Source organism: Leucoraja erinacea, chromosome 3 (assembly GCF_028641065.1).
Source record: "Leucoraja erinacea ecotype New England chromosome 3, Leri_hhj_1, whole genome shotgun sequence".
NCBI classification, from domain to species: Eukaryota; Metazoa; Chordata; class Chondrichthyes; order Rajiformes; family Rajidae; genus Leucoraja; species Leucoraja erinaceus.
Window position 1 is genome coordinate 40,479,358 of NC_073379.1, and position 21,051 is coordinate 40,500,408.

A 21,051-nucleotide genomic window follows, 5' to 3' on the forward strand; every position below is an offset into this window, starting at 1 on the left:
TGCTTTCTTTGTCCCTCTAAAGTATTAATTGCATGACTGTATCACAGGTTATAACGACCCTCAAAGGTATTAGCACCACTTCATAGTATGTGGCATCAAATATTGCAAAAATAATCAATTTGTCCCGGCCTAGTGGGCCAGCTCTTTGAATGAACTGAGAATGAATCCCATGCCCCTGCTCTTTCCTTGTAGCCCTGTAAATTCCCCCCTTTGATCATTTGGCCAATTTCCTTTTGAAAGCTCCTGGTGATTCTTCATCGGTACCTGGGCATAACGCCGACGGACGAGAAGCCGAAGCAAAGAAGTGGAAGCCAAATAACCGAAACGAAACAAAGCCGAAACACCAACTAACCGAAAGGTTTGGATGCCTAAATGTAAACTAACCGAAAGGGCGGGAAGCCTAAAAGCCAACGAACCAAAATGCTGTGTCGCCTAAAAGCAAACTCGCCGAATGGCCGCTATGCTGAAACGCCACGTACCCGAAAGGTGGCATCGCCTACAAGCCAACGAACTAAATAGGACAAACCTAGACAGAGGAGCCCATCTTCCAGAAGCCAGTAGTAGACTCCCAGAAGGGTCTTTAAGTAGGAGAAACCTAGACAGAGGAGCCAGTCTCCCAGGGGTGAGAAATGGACAGAGGAGCCCGTCTCCCAGAAGCCAGAATAAGCCCCCAGAAGCCTAGCTAGAGCGAGAGGTAGCAGCCAGCCTCCCAGTCGCAGCAGAAGGCAATTGAGAGAGGCCCTTTGCTAGAGTTTAAGTTTAAAATGGATATCAGGGGAGATGATAAATAAAGTAAAGGGGGAGATGTAAAGATCTGTAAAATGAAGAGGGAGATATAAAGTAGAGGGAGATGTGATGTCTTGGTACGTTATGTAATAAATGTAATATGTATATAATGTAAATACCAGTGCCTGTAAAGTCTTTAAAGTAAAGAGGGAGATGTGATGTCTTTGAAATGTAATATATGTAACAGAAACTCGTGCCTGAGCCACGTGACGGAGGTCGTGACCTTCAAGATAAAAGGCAGTGATTGCAGAATAAATGGGCGTTTGGTCCAGACCTCCGCGTCCATCGCATCACTGTGGAGGGATGAACATTGTCCCACACCTCCGCTCCACCCGACCCACAATGGGAGAGTAGGGGCTGTCCCGAGGGATGCGCATCTTCGGCCGCTTACAACTTGGTGCTTTGTTTCAGACTGCCCAGTCACCTATGGCTTGTGTGGGAAAATGACCCCCACCTTCCTATCTCCACCGGTGGGAGGGTGGAGATCATTTTCTCACACAAGCCATAGGTGACTGGACAATCTGAACCCAAGCACCAAGGTGTAAGCGACCGAAGGTGTACAGCCCCCACTCTCCCACGGCCACCCTCCGCGGGCTGCGGGTTGGGTGGAGTGGAAGGTGTGGGACAATGTTCATCCCTCCACAGTGATGCGATGGACGCGGGGGTCTGGCCCAATCGCTGACAAGTCCCGCCCCCCGGCAACGTCATGTCCTTTATTTGACTTTTCTGTTGAGCGGCAGTCGGTTCGTTGGCTTGTAGGCGACGCCGCCTTTCGGGTCGGTGGCATTTCGCTAGAGCGGCCATTCGGTGAGTTTGCTTTTAGGTGACGCTGCCGTCTTCTTCCATAGTCCTTTCAGACAGCGCAATCCGGATTACAGCAACTCACTTACAATAAAATTCTCCTCATCTCATCCTCTTGAATTTAAAAAACAAATCTGTGATTCCTAAATCTCTTGCTAGTGGATATCCTTACCTCTGGTCTAATTCATCAAGACTGAGATCCTTCAGAATCTCCTACTTCAACATATCTTTCCCAATAAACGATACCCTACCTTCTCTCCTCACGATGTTGTCTTTAGTCATGAGATTTTAAACTTACCTGAAGCCTTAGACCAATCATAGACTGCGATTTTACTGGTAGTTTGTTGCCCCGGTTTGCTATAATGAAGTATGTCATATAGAGACTATATTTCATCCTGTAGTTACAGATGTCAATTGTTCCTGCATATGTCTGGTGTCCTATATCCCTGAAGGATGTGAGTCCTTCTTTAATGTTTCATTCCCTTCAGTGGTTAGAAATATTTCTAAGTTGCTCTCCCACTTAGTTGGCCCAGTTCCCCTTCCTGCACTCAATAACATAATTCATAATGCTCAGCTTTAGATAAAGACGGAAGGCTGTTAGATACTTCCTAAGCACATGTTTATGAAGAGCTGAGGTAGTTTATTTTGATTTCTTGCTCAGCAATGTTGAACCAACAGGCACTTTTGCTAGACATTCCAATATGCACTGGAAATAATCCCAGTCAAACTTCATTTCCATTCCACGCTTGAAGACTTACGTTTAGGAATTAGACAATTTTTGTTTTTGAAGCTTTAAAACAACAATCCATCCATTCAGCACGAACATCTAATCCGATCCTCTGCAAAGCATCCCAAAATAAGCCAAAAACATTCCAGGAAAAACATTGAGGTATATTGAACCCAGAAACAAGCATTGAAATGGGACCGGTGTAGCTCCTGACAGGAGCACAATCTGGCCAGCAGGGGGGGGCGCAATGCTTCACTGTGCAACCATCAGAAAAGGGCACCAGCTCACACAGGGTCACATCCCCGTGGAGGCTAGACATTCCAATGTCTACTTTCCATGAGGAATATGCTGGGGGGAGGGGGGAAGAACTCCCGAGTCAAGCCAAAGGGTCAACGCGAGGCATTCAACAAGGTTCCGCATGGTAGGCTGCCCTGGAAGGTTAGATTGCATGGGATCCAAGAAGAGATAGCTGAATGGATAGAACATTGGCTACCATGGTCCTGGGCAATGAGATACATGGTAGGAAGAAGATCAGATGTACAAGGAAGGCTGGAAGCCTGTCAGAGCTACCGCAAGGAGAGATTAGCATGAGTGGTCTACAGACGTCCCCTCCAGCACTGAGAGTCCCCAGGCAAGAGAGCGACAAGAAAAGATCTCTATCTTTGCCGGTGTCAATATGATTTGCCCAGGAGCAGAGTAAAAATTGTCACAAGAACTTGAATATTGAATGGAAGTCTTTAAATAGACAAGAGGAGCAGGAGTAGGCCATTCGGCCCTTCGAGCCACCACCGCCATTCAATATAATCATGGCTGATCAATCACAATCAGTACCCTGTTCCTGCCGTATCCCTTGACTTCGCTGTCTTTAAGAGCTCTATCTAACTCTCTCTTGAAAGCATCCAGAGAATCGGCCTCCACTGCCTTCTGAGGCAGAGAATTCCACAGATTCACAACTCTCTGGATGAAAAGGTTTTTCCTCATCTCCGTTCTAAATGACCTACCCCTAATTCTTAAACTGTGGCCCCTGGCTGTGGACTCCCCCAACATCGGGAACGTGTTTCCTGCCTCTAGCGTGTCAAATCCCTTAATAAACTTATATGTTTCAATAAGATTCCCTCTCATCCTTCTAAATTCCAGAGTATACAAGCCCAGCCGCTTCATTCTATCAACATATGACAGTCCCGTCATCCTGGTAATTAACCTTGTGAACCTGTGCAGCACGCCACAAATGAGGTAGCAATCATCAGTAAATATAGTTGAGTTTAGAAATACAGCATACAAACAGGCCCTTCAGCCTTCCGAGTCCATGCTGACCATCTATCACCCCCCGTTACACTAGTTCTATGTTATCCCACTTTCGATCTACTCTCTGTGCATTCGGAGTGATATTTTTTTCAGTTCACATCTCAAATGTTTGGGTTCCAGGAAACCTACCTTGCTCAGTGTCGAAAGTGTGGTCAGTGGGCAGCAGTAAGGGCGAATCTCGGACTGATCCTCCACCAACCAGCCAGTTCAGGTTTGGATTCCATCTGTTGTTGTAGCCACAGAGGTGATTTTCTTCAAAGTTGCACTCTACAATGATGAAAACGTGGTTGGGTACAATATACAGATCTAATCCCCCACAGCTGCTGCCATTCACCTGGCCCTTTCCACATTGTAAAACGTCCCAAGATATTTCACAGAAATGCTCCTGGACAAATATGATCGCGAGGCAAGTTAGGCGATATTAGGTGAGATGACCAAAAGCTCTGTGATACGAAGAAGTTTTAAAGAGGATTAGAAAGGGATGGTGATGGGTTTTAGGACGGGATTTCGCTTTTGAGATCCAGGAAACTGAATGTGGAGCCACCAATAATCAAGTGATGGAAATCAAGGGTTTTGAGGAAGCCAGACTTGAAGGAGCGCAAAGATCCTGGGTGGATTTATGGCTGGAAAGATTAAATTAAGAGATACCCAGAATTATGGAAGCACGGAGGGTTGGGGGAGGGGGAAGGAGTCCATTAATAGGAAGTAGACTTTGAAGGATGGATAATCTTATGGGTTTGCTTGTCTATACCCGGGAGGCTTGACAAGATTAAGCAATGAACTGCAGATGGCATGAGACAGGACGCAACAGCAGAGCGAGTGACTACAAGTCAGGGGTGGGGGGGGGGCAGCAGCAAAGGGAGGCTATGTGCTGAAATGGTCTTGTCTCCAGACATACACTATAAATGGGAAATTCAAGCACTGGGAGAGCCAAGGACAGGTCACAGCTGGATGATGTCAAAAGGGTTGTTGGCACAGTGGTGTGGCTATAAGATCTGTGGCTTCGGCACTAATGATCTGGGTTCTATCCTGACCTCGGGTGCTTTATGGGTGAAATTTCATGTTCTCCCTGGAAGTAAATGTGCTTCCTCTAATATTCTGGTTTCTTTAGCCTTTAGCAATGCAGCACGATACAGGCCCTTTGGCCCACCGAGTCCACACCAACCTGAGCCCACCCTGTACACCAGCACTATCCTACACACACTGGGGACAATTTACAATTTTACTGAAGTCAGATAACCTACAAACCTGTATGTCTTTGCAGTGTGGGAGGAAACCGGAGCACCTGGAGAAAACCTACAAGGTCAAGGGAAGAACATACAAACTCTGTACAGACAGCACCTGCGACCTGGGTCTCTGGCGCTGTAAGGCAGTAACTCTACCGCTGTGCTATTGTGTTGCCCCCTAAGCGGCCACAGTTTTGTTCCACCTTTTAAAGACATGTTTATTGGTAGGATAGTTGACAACTGTAAATTGACCCTAGTATGTAGGTGAGTGGTAGAATCTAGGGAGAGTTATTGGAAATGAGGGGAAAATGAAAAAATGTTAGTATGGGATTAGTGTGAATAGATGCACAATGGTCAATCTGGACTTGATGGGCCGAAGGACCTGTTTCTATGCTGTATCTCTCTGTGATTCTAGGACAAAAAGAGGTACAGAGGTTTAAAGAAAAAGAGGTTTATTGATGGCACCAAGGTGTTAACTGGTTGAAACAGTTGGCAGGGAGAGAGATACTGTATAGTCAGTGGGTGGAGACTGGTGCTGGCACTGGAAACTGAAGACATTATTTTATCCTGCCAATCTTTATTCAAAGAAATTCCTGTTCATCCAGTGCTTTCTAGCTGATAAGTAATCTTTCGGTAGAGAATTTAGGAGAGCTGGTGTTGGGTGTGGATGGTGTACAAGAGGTACTTAAAGGGCATATTCAACAATGATTTCACACATTCCACAGTTAACACAATATTGCAGCACTTACAGATTTTAACTGGATACTCACCAATGCAATACCCAGGAGTGATATTGATCTCAAAAACTGCAATACTGGCCATAGGGTCTGGATTGACAATACCTTCTAGAATTATCTGCAAAGGTAGTACACAAAATTGAAGGGAAAAATTCAGAAATATTAACTTCTGTTCCATTCTGAACATCTGCTATCTCAGTTGGGGCTTTTTTTTTTTAAACTGTGCTGTGCAAATGACAATATAATGCAGCAAATTGTCACTGGCCATCTGATATTGTTGACTGACTATGCTTGCCACCTGCAATTTTCCATTCTCTCCTTTGAATACCACACGTTGGGATTTTCCTTCAGGGCTTCTATTGTGCGGCTGACAGCTGTAGTTCAAAGTAGCCCCACTCCCAGCCGTTTGCTTGGTTGCCAATGTGACCCGACCCCAGGCCTCAAACGGACCTGCTGGCCTTCTTTCCCTGACCGCCTGGATCCAGGCAGGTCCCCAGCCAGATAATTTTGATTCACATTAAAATCATGCACCCCCTCAACCACATCTCCTAAATGACGACATCATGTGGCCAGGTTAGTTCTGGCTTAGCCGGGGAACATGACTTAGTGCAGCACTCTAGATACAGTATGTATTCAGCACGTGCATTAGGCTAATGCAGACCTCAGCCACATGGCGGAGGGTGTCCAACGAAAGACCCCAACAGGGTGTCTACACCTGAGAGGCAGCTGCCAGCTTCCTATGTCATCAGAAGACCATGGGTTCCCCAGTGACTTGACTCCAAGGCTCCAATGTAGTATTGTCCGAGGCACTGAGTTTGGATGCAATGTGAAGCAGAGAGCCTCTGTCAGCCTTCTCAGATGGTTGTAAAAGTTTTACCAACAGCAGAAAGTTCCTCCAAGCATCCTGCAGCCACTAATTATCTCTCAGCTAACGTCACCAAAGCATCTGAAGATGATCTGATTATCACTTTGCTGTGGAAGCTTGCTTCAATTGCAACGTTTCCAAAACCACAGGAGTGACTGCGGTTCAAAAGTGATTCACTGCCTCAAAGCATTTTAGGACATTGTGGGCTGTGAAAGATGTTATAGCAATGTAAATCTTCCTTTCTTACACACGAGTCCTGGGAGTAGCCTCATGGGCGTTGGGGCAGGAAGGGTTTAAAATGCTGTAAGCGACAGCATGGAATTAATACCATGCTTGAAACTTTCTATGTGCGGTTTTGTACACCCGCTGCCTCACAATGCAAGAGACTTGGGTACAGTCCTGATCTCGGATGCTGTCTGTATGGAGTTTGCACATTCTCCCTGAGACTATGTGCATATCATTTGGGCACTCTGGTTTTCTTCCAATATCCCAAACAATATGCAGTTTGCTAGGATAAAGTTTGCTAGGATCAATTATCTGAATGGTGGCAGATTAGGAAAAGGTGAGATGCAACGAGACCTGGGTGTCATGGTACGCCAGTCATTGAAAGTGGGCATGCAGGTGCATGCAGGTGCAGCAGGCAGTGAAGAAAGCAAATGGTATGCTGGCATTCATAGCAAGAGGATTTGAGTAAAGGAGCAGGGAGGTTTTACTGCAGTTGTACAGGGTCTTGGTGAGACCACAGCTGGAGTATTGCGTACAGTTTTGGTCTCCTAATCTGAGGAAAAACATTCTTGCCATAGAGGGAGTACAGAGAAGGTTCACCAGACTGATTTCTGGGATGTCAGGACTTTCATATGAAGAAAGACTGGATAGACTTGGCTTGTACTCGCTAGAATTTAGAAGATTCAGGGGGGATTTTATAGAAACATACAAAATTCTTAAGGAGTTGGACAGGCTAGATGCAGGAAGATTGTTCCCGATGTTGGGGAAGTCCAGAACAAGGGGTCACAGTTTAAGGATAAGGGGGAAATCTTTTAGGACCGAGATGAGAAAAACATTTTTCACACAGAGAGTGGTGAATCTGTGGAATTCTCTGCCACAGAAGGTAGTTGAGGCCAGTTCATTGGCTATATTTAAGAGGGAGTTAGATGTGGCCTTTGTGGCTAAAGGGATCAGGGGGTATGGAGAGAAGGCAGGTACGGGATACTGAGTTGGATGATCTGCCATGATCACATTGAATGGCGGTGCAGGCTCGAAGGGCCGAATGGCCTACTCCTTCACCTGTTTTCTATGGTTCTATGTTTCTATGATAACTGGCTGCTCTACATTGTACCTAATGTAGATTAGTACTAGAATCGGGGGAGGGGTTGGTGAGAATGTGGTGTAAGTAAACAATGACAATACTGGGTAAATGGGTAATGCAGTTTGTCAGGATGGACTTGGTGGGCCACAAGACCTGCTTCTGCAAACTTGCAGATGGAATTAGAGAAAAAGTTTGTGAGGGCATAGGGAATATAGTAGGGGACTGAGAACGCATCCTTGTAAGGCACTGATGTTGAGATTTATAGTGGAGGAGGTGGATAGGGTTGTCACTTATCATTACTGATTGTGTTCAATGGGTCAGAAAGTTGAGGATCCAGTGACAGAGGGAGGTGCTGATTTCTATGTCCAGGGGTTTGGAGATAAGTTTGGATGGGACGATGGTGTTGAAGGCAGAGCTATAATCGATAAAACAGAGTTTAATGTAGAAGTACTCAATGTCTAGGTGTTCCAGAGATGCGTTTAGGGACGAGGTGATGGTATCTGCTGTGGACCTGTTGCAATGTTAAGCAAAATGCAATGGATCTAGGCTGGCTGGGAGGCTAGAGTTAATGTGCACCATCACCAGTCTCCTGAAGCACTTCATGATGGTAGATGTCAGATCAACTCGACGTAGTCATTAAGGCACGCTACCTTACTTTTCTATTGCACCGGGATGATAGCTCACACAGTTTAGTTACCTATTTCCTGTGGGACTTTCATTAAATAGAGTAAAGGAGTTTAAGTAGAGATTTAATTGAAGTGCTCAAAACTATTAAGGTTTTTGATAAAGTCAATAAAAATAGAGTGCCATTTTGTTCTGGCAACAGGATTTTCAGTCCGAATACATGGATTTAAGAAGCAGAGGAGAGATTTATTTTTAGGTAGTAAGGTGTGATCTGGGATATATCCTGCCAAAATTGGATTCAGTAGGAGCTTGTATTCAGATTTAACAGGAACTTCCAAAGAAAGTGGATAGAAACTTGAGGTGAAATGTATAAGGCCAACAGGAAAAAGAGCGAGTTAGAGAATATTTGGATAGATGGCATGCAGACATATTACAGGCATGGTGGTTGGATCAGCTCCTTATATACTGCAGTTTTGAATCTTTCCAAGTGGGCTTGGATCTGAAACAGGAAAAGCTCAAAATAGGGTCAGGAAAAGCTGTAGGACTTTTAAACAACCACAGCCGGATATGGGACAGGGCACCTGGCTTTCAATTCGAAGCATGCGGAAATCATGCCCTTTGATGGCTAAATTATATTTTGTGACTAAAGAAAACAGCAATATAGAACTAAAGAAGAAGCTCAGAATAATGCAAATAACCTATTTATATTATGTCAATTAATTTCCTGAGCGATCAGATGGTTCCTACTTAGACTTTGGCTCCCATATGGTTTGTGATAAGACCAGCTTGAAAACTTCATTTAACATTTTTGTGGTAAATATTTTTTTCCACCCTGTGATCAGTGCTATTTTATGCAAAATTTAAACACATTAATTTTTGCATGAGGGGCCTCGAAGTCATTGGGCAGACCTGCCATAGAATGTAACTTGCCCACATCACATGAACAGGCTCCAAGTTGCTGCTGGAAAGGCCTGTAGGAAACTCCAATAACTAACAATAAAATGAAGTATACCTGCTTATTCCATGTTTTTAAGTTGCTCAACTTAGGCAGACTTACACCAAGCATCCCAGATGTAGCTCTGTGACCCTGGGGTCCAAAGGCTGGGTATTCAACTCCCACTTCGGAGACAGGAAAAGTGGCACAGTGTCCGAGGAACAGTCTTTCAGATTACAGATTAAATCAAGGGCCTGTCTGCCATTCTCAGATAGAGAGAAAATATATAGGAAGGAACTGCAGATTCTAGTTTAAATCGAAGATAGACACAAAATGCTGGAGTAACTCAGCGTAACAGGCAGTATCTCTGGAGAGAAGGATCGGGTGATGTTTCGGGTCGAGATTCGTTTCGGGTTTGGAGAAGGGTCTTGACCCGAATCATCCCCCATTTCTTCTCTCCAGAGGTGCTGCCCATCCCCCCCCCCGAGTTACTCCAGCATTTTGTGTCTATCTTAGAGAGAAAATCTGCCTTGGCACAGAAAGCTGAAGGGGATTACACAGATAATTACAGAGCTAGTTCTAAAATGAAGCGTTTAACTCTTATTTTTCTCAGTGTTACCGCCTAAACCTCTCATCTCACTCTTCTTCCTGGAGTCTGTCAGACTGGTAAATGTTTATTATTCTAATTATGATCAAAGATCCTTCTAATTTAAGTCCTTACCCCTTTTAGTGCACAGCATTTGCTCCATTCATTCCAATCCCCAAGTAAACTATAAACAAACCCTCGTTGCCTCGCTTACCACTGGCTCAGCTTGGCTGCAGTCTGTACCATCTGCACATTCCCCATTGGTATCCCACCAATTGTGAGTATAGTATCTAAACCTGTGAGTCTCCACCGCCTACACAGACAAGGGCAACAGGCGCACGGCAATATAATCCCCTCCCAGTCACACACCATCCCAACATCTGTATACTGTCCATTCCGAGACTTGAGGCAAACTTCTGAAACTCCCCCCCACCAAGCACCATCAGCTCAAGGATTTCAGCAAGATCACTGACTGTGGATAGACACAAAGTGCCGGAGTAACTCAGCGGGTCAGGCAGCACCTCTGGAGACAAAGTATGGGTGCCGTTTCTGGTCGGGACACTTCTTCTGATGGAGGGTCGCCGACTGGAATGGTCACCAATCCTTCTTCTCCAGAGATGCTGCCTGACCCGCTGAGCAACTCCAGCACTTTGTGTCTATCTTTGGTAGAAGCCAGCATGTGCTGTTGTTTGTTTCTACTCACTGGCTGTAGTTTTGGATGAGCTTATGTTTGAGAATGGTATAAGCAGGCAAAGTCCCGGGTGGTATTATTGTGGTAGTCACTTCCAGAAGCAACCAAATCATGGTTGATGGCATGTGGAGCGGATGAACTGAGGCCCAGATGTGCTACAACAACATTTCTACAATAAATTGTATTCAACATAGTTAAATAATGAGAAAGGGTCCGAGTACCTTGGATTTCTCTGCTACATTCTTCACGCCTATGCTGGCAATCTTCCAGCTGTCAGATGGATCGCTGGCAGACCACAGCAGAAAGTCAAAGCTGTTCCCTTCTGGTCGAAAATACATGTTCAGTCTTCCGGGATCTGAGCCTGTGATCTGATACACGAGTCTCACGCAGCTCTCTCCCAGAGAGTGCAGCTCAGGACTGCTGAGGGTACCCACTTTTTGAATGTTGCCAGGAGAACCTTCGATGTGGACATAGCGGCCTGCAAGACAAAGATCGCAATAATGATCAGCAAAGGTCAAACCAGCAGCAGGGGGAATAAATATTTATTCATTTGTTGGCTGTTTTTCCCCCCTCACTCCACAAAGTAAAATGCAAGGAACTGTCGAGAACAGCAGCCGTCTGCTCATTTGTTCTGGTTTAGCAGCGCAATCCCCATGAAATCAATCTGTCCAGAGTCACAGTCACACCATGTCAGGGGTCCCCCCAATCTTGTACCTCAGGTTAAAAAGGTCAGCTTTTGCACGACCACGCACCAAATTATTCATGGTGGTGACCTTCTGCCAATTGTGCTTACTAGTTAGCCAATAGGAGAGCTCCGATAACCTTCAGCTTAGTTTATTGTCATGTGTACCGAGGTACAGTGAAAAGCTTTTGTTGCGTGCTATTCAGTCAGCAGAAAGACAATACATGATTACAATCGAGTATTTACAATGTATAGATACATGATAAGGGAATAATGTTTGATTGCAAAGTAAAGCCAGTAAGGTTCGATCAAGGATAGTCCGAGGGTCACCATTGAGGTAGATAGTAGTTCAGCGCTGCTCTCTGGTTGTGGTAGGATGATTCAGTTGCCTGAAAACAGCTAGGTAGAAACTCCCTGAATCTGGAGGTGTGCGTTTTCACAGTTCTATTGATTCACACCTTAATCTTTCCAGATGCTAATTGATGTGCTTTGAAAGTCACTCCTAATATCTTTCTTTATTGACATGCTGACAACTGTAACCCAATATATCCTACTAATATGTTTCCATATATTTCTCAAAAGCCATTGATCGTAATATAAGCCCAGGCTAGTTACAGGGGGTAGAAACTGCAATTTTAAAATTCTTATTTTTAGATAATATAGCAGATTTCAGCCATTTTGATGACAATACCAGGTTATCATTTTTCAATATAGCAAGAAAGCAATTTTCTATGAAGTGTGCAGACAGGAACTGCAGATGCTGGTTTAAATCGAAGATAAACACAAAATGCTGGAGTAACTCGGCCATACAGGCAGCATCTCTGGAGAATCTAAAGTATGTTTTTATAATTGCACAGGTTTACAATAGGTGCAATTGATGCACACCATTGACCGGAAAATAGTGATAACAATAATCCCAAATCAGAAATAATTTGGAGTTAAGCCCCTGTCCCACTTAGGAAACCTGAACGGAAACCTCTGGAGACTTTGCGCCCCACCCAAGGTTTCTGTGCGGTTCCCGGAGGTTGCAGTTGGTTGCAGATAGTGGAAGCAGGTAGGGAGACTGAAAAAAAACCTCTGGGATCCTCCGGGAACCGGACGCAAACCTTGGGTGGGGCACAAAGTCTCCAGAGGTTTCCGTTCAGGTTTCCTAAGTGGGACAGGGGCATTAAGACACAAGAGTCTGCAGATGCTGTCATCTTGAGTTTAAAAAAAAAATGCATCCGAGCTTTGTTGTCAATATTTCATCAAAATATCATGAAGTGTTCAGGATCACTTGGCCTTGTTAATGTGTTTGCTTGGTTTTGATTACCGTCAGAGTGCGAAAAAACTTTATTTCCAAAAAATAAAGTTGAAGCAAAATGGGACTTGAAAAATTGAAGTGTTTCAGTCAGAGCTTAACTACGGAATCAAACTAACTTGTATTGAAAGATAAACAAAGAGTATTGTATTTCCAGAGCACCTATCACCATCTCAGGACCATCCAAGATGCTTCACTATCAATGAGGTATTTTGGAGAATGGTTGAAAATGCCACAGATCAGGATCTAACAAACACCAATGTGATCATGGCTGTAGGAGGTTGGTACAGATGCTAGCTATTGGCCAGGGCATTGGATACAACCCGACCATCCCTCCCTCCTTTTCTTCCAATGAGTTTAGAAAATAGACAAGGTCAGCATATTACCTCAAGGACAGCATATCCGATAGTGCAGCATTCCATCGGGACTGCATCATTGGAGGTCGTCAGCCTAAAGCTTGGTGTTCAAGTGTATCCTGAACAAAAAAACCTTCCAGCTCAGAGGCAAAACCTACCAGCAGTACTCCTTTGACTGAAGCTATACCTTTTGCTAGTTAGTTAAGTTTATTGTCACGTGTACCGAGGTAAATTGAAAGGCTTTTGCTGCGTGCTAACCAGTCAGTGGAAAGACTATACATGATGATTACAATCCACAATGTACAGATACATGGGAAAGGGAATAAAGTGGATAACGTTTCGTGCAAGATAAAGCTAGTAAAGTCCGATCAATGATAGTCCAAGGGTCTCCTGTGAGGTAAATTGTAGTTCAGGACTGCTCTTTAGTTGTTGGTAGGAAGGTTCAGTTGGTTCAATAATGCTGCTTCAACATAGAAACTCATCCCCAAGATCTTTCACCAAAGTTTATTCAGCTTGAATAAATCTAAAGGTTAGGCTTATATGCCTGATCAATTGCGGAGATGAGGGAGAGTAATCTGAGGTAGCGGCTCCCTGCAGATGGCTCCAGCGATCAAGCATTATTAAACCAACAGCAAAATATTAGATGTGTTCAGCTGTTTGATCTAGTACCTTACTGTCATGTGAAGTAATAAATTGAAAATTAGTAATCAGCTCAGTAATTCTTTTAATTCTGCACCATCCTATATCCCTCCCTCGGGTTTTACATTTCACTCATTTTCTCTCCTTATCTGGCACAGCTTTGTCTCCTTTCACCTTGGCCTTTGTTATTTACTCCACCCATCCGCCAATCACCCCCTCTCACCTGTATCTGCCCTTCACCTAACATAGAAACATAGAAAATAGCTGCAGGCGTAGGCCATTTGGCCCTTCGAGCCTGCACTGCCATTCAATATGATCATGGCTGATCATCCAACTCAGTATCCTGCACCTGCCTTCTCTCCACACACCCTGATCCCTTTAACCACAAGGGCCGCATCAATCTCCTTCTTAAATATTGCCAATGAACTGGCCTCAACTACTTTCTGTGGCAGAGAATTCCACAGACTCACCACTCTGTGTGAAAATTTGTTTTCTCATCTCGGTCCTAAAAGACTTCTGCATGCCTACTTTCAATGACTGGTGTACCATGACACCCAGGTCTCGTTGCATCTACACTTTTCCTTATCGGCCACCATTCAGATAATAGTCTACTTTCCTGTTCTTGTCACCAAAGTGGATAATCTCACATTTATCCACATTATACTGCATCTGCCATGCATTGCCCACTCACCCAACCTATCCAAGTCGCCTTGCAGCCTCCTAGCATTCTCCATATAACCTTATAGCAATTACAGCACGGAAACAGGCCATCTCGGCCCTACAAGTCCATGCCGAACAATTATTTTCCCCTCGTCCCATCTGCCTGCACTCAGACCAATATAACCATATAACAGCTCACAGCCAGTCTTTTTCCCACACCACCTCTCCTTTCCAGCTTTTTCCCTCTAACTCAGCAGGACAGGCAGCATCTCTGGAGAGAAGGAATGGGTGACGTTTTGGGTCGAGACCCTTCTTCAGACTGAGTACCGATCACCAGCCAGTCTTTGTCCCACCCCACCTCTCCTTTCCAGCTTTTCCCCCTCTAATTTTGTCTGAAGAAGGATCCTGACCCAAAGTTTCACCTGTCCATTCCCTCCACAGTGGCTGCCTGTCCCCCTGAGTTCGCTCAAGATTCCAGCGTCAGCAATTCCTTGTGCCTCTATCCTTTCAATTGTTTGCAGGATAAGGCTCCAAGCCGAATAACATCAACAGTTAATTAGGAATGTTGAACAAAGCATTTCTATTGCTTCCACGGCACGAAGATAAGAAGAGGAGGTAAGGTAGACCCTCAAACCTGCTTCACCATTCCAAGAGATCGTGACTGAATTAACGATTTAGCACTTAAGCCACATTTGCTCCACTTGCCTTAACACATGTGGTACAAAGAGAGATTGACCAGATGGAAGCTGAGAGGCAGAGCTTCAGGAGAAAGAGCCAGGCCATTTAGAACTGATAATGATGAGTTTTCTTACATGGAGGGTTGAAATGCACTGCCTCAGAAGGCCAAGAATGTTCAGCATTAAAATTAACAACTGCCTTTCGAACACGATCAAGCTAACAAACAAAATGCCTCCAAAATCTTAAAGTAGATTCCACACAAGGTTCCTTGAACTCTAAATAATTGACACCGCCAGAGAGATCCTTTCGCAAAGCCATAAATGCAAGGGGGGGGAGGGGGTGTTGACAGCTGGCTCTTAGTTTAACTCAGGGAATGTATGAAATGCCAATCCACAAAATTTTCAGCAAAAAGATGAGTGGATCGGATTAAAGAATGCAAATGTATTCAACCTGGTTATAAATTAACAATGAATCAACTCTTCATCATCTGATATCATTGGCAGCACGTGGGATTAACCACCTGTGAAGGGATTAAACAAATGATTGATGCCGATGGTCTGTACACAACTGCTGCTTGAACAGCAGCGCAGAGAATGAGAGAAAGAGAGGAAAAGAAAAAGCAGAGAAAAAGGGAAATTGACACAGGAATGGACAGAGAGAAACATGACAAACAGAAGACAAACTGGCATTTTGCAAAATTTGTCAGATTAGATTAGGTTATTTCATTGTCATATACACCAGTCCAATAAAATCCCTTGACGACACAAAGCTAATAGAGTAAACATTATACATGACAATGATAGATACATCAATAAATACAATGCCATAACAGCAGGGTGTGCAAAGATTGTAGCACAATCTGAAGTAGAGTAAAACAAAGACTATAATGCAACAACGGAATAACCAAATGCATTGGAGTTCAGAGTAAGAGTTAAGAGATGGCAGGACATTGAGGAAGGGTGTGCGAGTGTGGTTCAGGCATCTGATAGCAGTGAGAAAGAAGCATACAGAGAACATACAAGAATATGAAACATAGATCCATCCTGGATTAGTCTAACCCAGGATGGATCTATGTTTCATATTGGACTGATCCAGGATGGGGAGGAATCTTCCTACAGACAGGATGTTACACACCTGGCGTCTTGGTGCCTTCGTAACAACCTGGAGCTCAACGCTCTTATGACAGTGGAATTGATAGTAGATCAATCCCCCCCATCAACAACACCACAGTCACATCTGTGGAGTCTTTTAAGTTCCTTGGAACCATCATCTCCAAGGACCTGAATGGCACCATTGACTACACAGTAAAAAAGGTACAACAGAGGATGTACTTCCTGCGTCAGCTGAGGAAACACAATCTGCCAAAGGCTATGATGGTCCAATTCTATACGGCCATCGTAGAGTCTGTCCTCACCTCCTCCATCATGGTCTGGTTTGGCTCAGCAGCCAAGCACGATACCCGGAGGCTGCAGGGAATCGTCTGATCAGCTGAGAAGGTTATTTTTTTCACATGAAGGGTAATGGGTACATGGAACAAGCTACCAGAGGAAGAAGTGGAGATAAGTACAATAACAACATTTAAAATACATTTGGACAGGTACATGAACAGGACAGGTTTAGTGGAATAAGGGCTAGGTGCTGGCAAATGGGAATCGCCTAGATGGGGCTTTGTGGTTGGAGTGGGCGAGGTGGGCTGAAGGGCCTGTTTCCATGCTGTATGACTCTACATGGAGATATGCCTGTATATTTCTCCAATAGAGATGCCAAGCAAAACTTTATTCCTGATACATGGCACAGAAATAAAATAAGGAGAGTTTTATATAGCAGGTCTGAAGAGCTTTTGCATGGCTCATGAATATGTGCTATATGATAGAAAATGGATTGTTAAATGTGATACAAGCATATAAGAATTTCTAGGGCGGTATCTTTTTGCATTGTGAAACGTACCAAGGCATTTCATGGTCAACATTTCTGGACACAATTAGATATCCAGTTGAATGGGACTATATTAGGGCAGACAAGGTTTAGGGAGGGAATTGCAGAGCTCAGGGTCTTGGCAGCAGAGAGCACAATCGCCAATGGTGGAATGATTATGATCAAGAGCAAGAATTGGAGAAGCGCAAGCAGATTGTTACTGGGCTGCAAGAGCAGTTCCGAATCAGGAAATGATCTCTCACATATTTCAAAGCAAACAGTTAGCAGGAGCGTTTCATCTTTTGAAGAGCACATGTAGGTTTCTACAAACATTGCAGCTTTCCACAGCATCGTGCTTCAGTATTGTTGTTGTTCATGGGAGGCCAAATCACCACATCTGACAATTAAAATAAGGAAACTATTCAACGTCTTCCAAGTACTCAGCGTTACCACTGCACATTGACAAAACACACTAAACCAACAGCAATCAGTTTTAAACTATTGAACTGACTGACGTGAACCTGAAACAAATCCACATTTTGATCTTTATTTCAGTTGCCATTTCTTCACCACATCCGTAACACACCCAACTCCAACACCACCTCAGCCTACATTTGCCAAGAATGATATATGTCTTTGGCATCTCAGTCCATCACACTGCCAGAGAGGCAGGGCAGGATAGTTCAGTTTAGTCTATTGCCACGTATACCGAGGTACAGTGAAAAGCTTTTGTTGCGTGCTAACCAGTCAGCAGAAAGACAATACATGATTACTGAAGAAGGGTTTCGGCCCGAAACGTCGCCTATTCCTTCGCTCCATAGATGCTGCCTCACCCGCTGAGATTCTACAGCATTTTTGTCTACATGATTACAATCCATCCATTTACAGTGTATAGATTCATGATAAGTGAAAAAAGTTTAGTGCAAGGTAAAGTCAGGAAAGTCCGATCAAAGAAAGTCCGAGGGTCACCAATGAGGTAGATAGTAGTTCAGGACGGCTCGCGAGTTGTGGATATTACATCATAGTCTTGCATGCAAGTTCCTGCCAGAGAGATGGGCTACCCTTGCAAACTGGATTGGATGGCATCAGCACAGTGCCAGTCACAACTTACCAGTTGCTAAAGGAAGATGATTACATTGGAGCACTACAAACAAAGGGAATGCCTTAATTGCCCTATGATCTCAGACTCAGTGGATTCAAATAACACTACAGAAATCTAATAACAAAATAAAAATCTATCGCTATGTGGTAGGGCTGTCGATCAGGTGCAATGTAAAACCATGGGCTTATTTGCCCTCTTAGGTAAGGGGGAGGGGGGAGGGGGAAGGGAGGGGATGGAACTGTTTAGAAGAAGAGCAGGTGAGCTCTCTCTCGTGTACTCGTCAATCCCGTTCCTTCCCGCTGTATTACAAGCATCATTTATCATCATCATTTATCATCATTTATCATCTCTCCTCTGCGTGGGAATCTCCGTGCTTTTCCTGCATTACTATTTTCAAACCATTTTTCTCGTGGCATCAAATGTTTTGGGGGAATTTCTGAGATCATTATTGTGGTTATTAAAACGCAAGTTTAAAAAAAAAGTCTAACCCTCTCTCTTTACAAGCTTTGCCAGGAGTGTTGCTTATCTTCCTCTGCTTTAGTTTAGTTTAGAGACACTGCATGGCACTAGGCTCTTTGACCCACCAAGTCCATGCCGAACATCAATCACCCATTCACACTAGTTCCATGTTATCCCACTTTCTCATCCACTCGGACTGTTCGGTGAACTTTTGTAACATTGTCGGCGTCAGACACGTGGTGATTCTTGTGTTCCGCCCAGGTGGAGGCCTGCTGTGTGATTTTACTGGGTTGTATGCAAAACAAAACAAAGCATTGCACTGCAAGTAGGTAAAGGTGACACAAAGTATCAGCGAATCGTTGAATCGAACCACTCCCCACTCACAAAGCACAATTTACAAAGGAAAATTAACCTACACACCCGCATGTCATTGGGAAGTAGGAGAAAACTGGAGCACACGGAGGAAACCCACGGGGTCACCGGGAGAAAGTGCAAACTCCACACAGACAGCACCCGAGGTCGGGATTATAAGTCTCTGACACCCGTACTAATCAAAATAATCAAGATGGAACCAGGGCCTCTGGCGCTGTGAGGCAGCAACTCTACCAGCTATGCTACTGTGTTTTTAACTAGTAATCCTGATCATTGAGCATCTTTCCCTCGCTGATTGTGCAGCAAGGCAGATTTTAAAAAGAGAGAGGAATAGAGCAAGCATTCCAATGAAGTGACACCATCGGGACAACGATAAAACAGCTGGATAAAGTGCTAAAAAAAGCTGTGCATCGTGACTTATTTGGAAAGCAAGATATTCATTCATAAGTAGATAGCAACTCAATAGATGGTGCGAGACTCCAACCAGAGCAGGAACAAGTGTGCATTCATGTTTGCAAGTGAGAATAAAACAGAAAACACTGGAAATACTCAGCAGACCAGTCTGCATCTGTGAAAAGAAAAATAGAGTTCACATTTCAGGTCAGAGACCCTTTGTCAGTGCTGGGGAAGGGAGACATGAAAAGGCCGTTTTAAATTGCAGTGAGGATGGTGGATGGGGTGGATAAAACAAAGATTATATCTGTGGTAGGGCAAGTCTGGAGCTCTACGCTTTGTTCTGTCTATTTCTCTCCCCATCCTCTGTGCAACACAAGATTACCTTTCTTTTTCATCTCTTTCCTCAATGTTAGGACATAGAACATGGAACAGCACAGGAAGTGGACCTTTGCCTCACAGTGGCTGAATCCAACATGATGTCAAGATTAATTAATCCCCTCTGCCTGTGCATTATCTAAATCCCTCTATTCTCTGCCTATCCAAAAACATCTTAAATGCCACTATTGTATCTACCTCCACCACTATCCATGGTACCCACCACCTTCTGTGTAAAAAAACTTGCCTCGCATAGCTCCTTTAAACTTTGCCCCTTTCACCTTAAAGCTGTGCCCTCTAGTGAATGAATGAATCTCTTCATTGTCATTGCACATGGTACAACAAAATTTAAAAGTCAATCCCACGGTGCGATTCACAAGAGCAATTTTAAATATATAAGAAAAGGTAAAAATATATACATATTAAAAAAAAATTACAGATAAATAACAATAGCAGCTGAGGTAGAACCATTCAGTTGAATGTGAGTGTTATTTCTTATTTTGCATTGTTAAGTTCACGTATGGCTATGGGGTAGAAGCTGTCTCTGAGTCTGTTTGTGCGAGTTTTGAAAGACCTGTACTGTCTGCCAGAGGGCAGCAGGTGGAACAGGTTGTGTCCAGGGTGGGAAGGGTCCTTCAGGATGTTGGCTGCCCTGCCAAGGCAGCGAGAGCTGAAGATGTCTTTCAGGGAAGGCAGTGGGCAGCCAGTGATTTTTTGTGCTGTGTTGATGACCCTTTGAAGGGCTCTCCTGTCCACTGCAGAGCAGCTGGCATACCATGTGGTTATACAGTACGTCAGCACACTTTCGATGGAACAGCGGTAGAAGGACACCAGCAGCTTCTCCTCCAGGTTGTTTTTCCTGAGGATCCTCAGAAAGTAGAGTCGCGGCTGGGCCTTCTTGACTGCTGTGGTGGTGTTTGTAGTCCAGGAGAGATCCTCCGTAATTTGTGTGCCCAAGAATCTGAAGTCTGAGACCCTTTCCACACAGTCCCCATTGATGAATAGGGGTTTGGGGGCTGCACTGTTCTTACGGAAGTCTATGATAATTTCCTTTGTTTTTGTGGTGTTTAGGATGAGGTTGTTGTCTGAACACCACGCTGCCAGTCTTTGGACTTCCTCCCTGTAGGCTGTCTCATCTCCTCCTGAGGTACGTCCAACCACAGTCGTGTCGTCCGCAAACTTGACGATGGTGTTGGTGGAGTGGGCGGGGGCACAATCGTGGGTGTAGAGGGCGTAGAGGAGGGGCTCAACACACAGGCCTGTGGGGAGCCAGTGCTGAGTGTGATGGGGGTGGAGAGGTGATGGCCCAGTCTGACAGTCTGGGGGCGGTTAGACAGAAAGTCCTTGATCCAGAGGCAGATGGGTTGGGAGAGTCCTAAATCCATGAGTTTGGTGGCCAGTCTGCTGGGGATGATAGTATTGAAAGCGGAGCTAAAGTCAATGAAAAGCATCCTCACATAGCTCCCCTTGTGTTCGAGGTGGGTCAGTGCAGTGTGAAGAGCAGTGGCGATGGCATCCTCAGTGGACCTA

At 44.5% G+C, this 21,051-nt stretch overlaps 1 protein-coding gene across 1 annotated transcript in view; it reads right to left on the bottom strand.

Annotated features, from left to right (window-relative positions):
• Positions 1–21,051, bottom strand: part of LOC129695508 (MAM domain-containing protein 2-like) — an 85,665-nt gene that overhangs the window by 42,617 nt on the left and 21,997 nt on the right. Inside the window, exons 3-5 of the mRNA XM_055632485.1 lie at positions 10,810–11,066; positions 5,616–5,700; positions 3,749–3,886 (exon numbers count right to left, since the gene is read on the bottom strand). Coding sequence (XP_055488460.1) covers positions 3,749–3,886; positions 5,616–5,700; positions 10,810–11,066 — 480 coding nt within the window. The remainder of the gene's footprint in view (positions 1–3,748; positions 3,887–5,615; positions 5,701–10,809; positions 11,067–21,051) is intronic.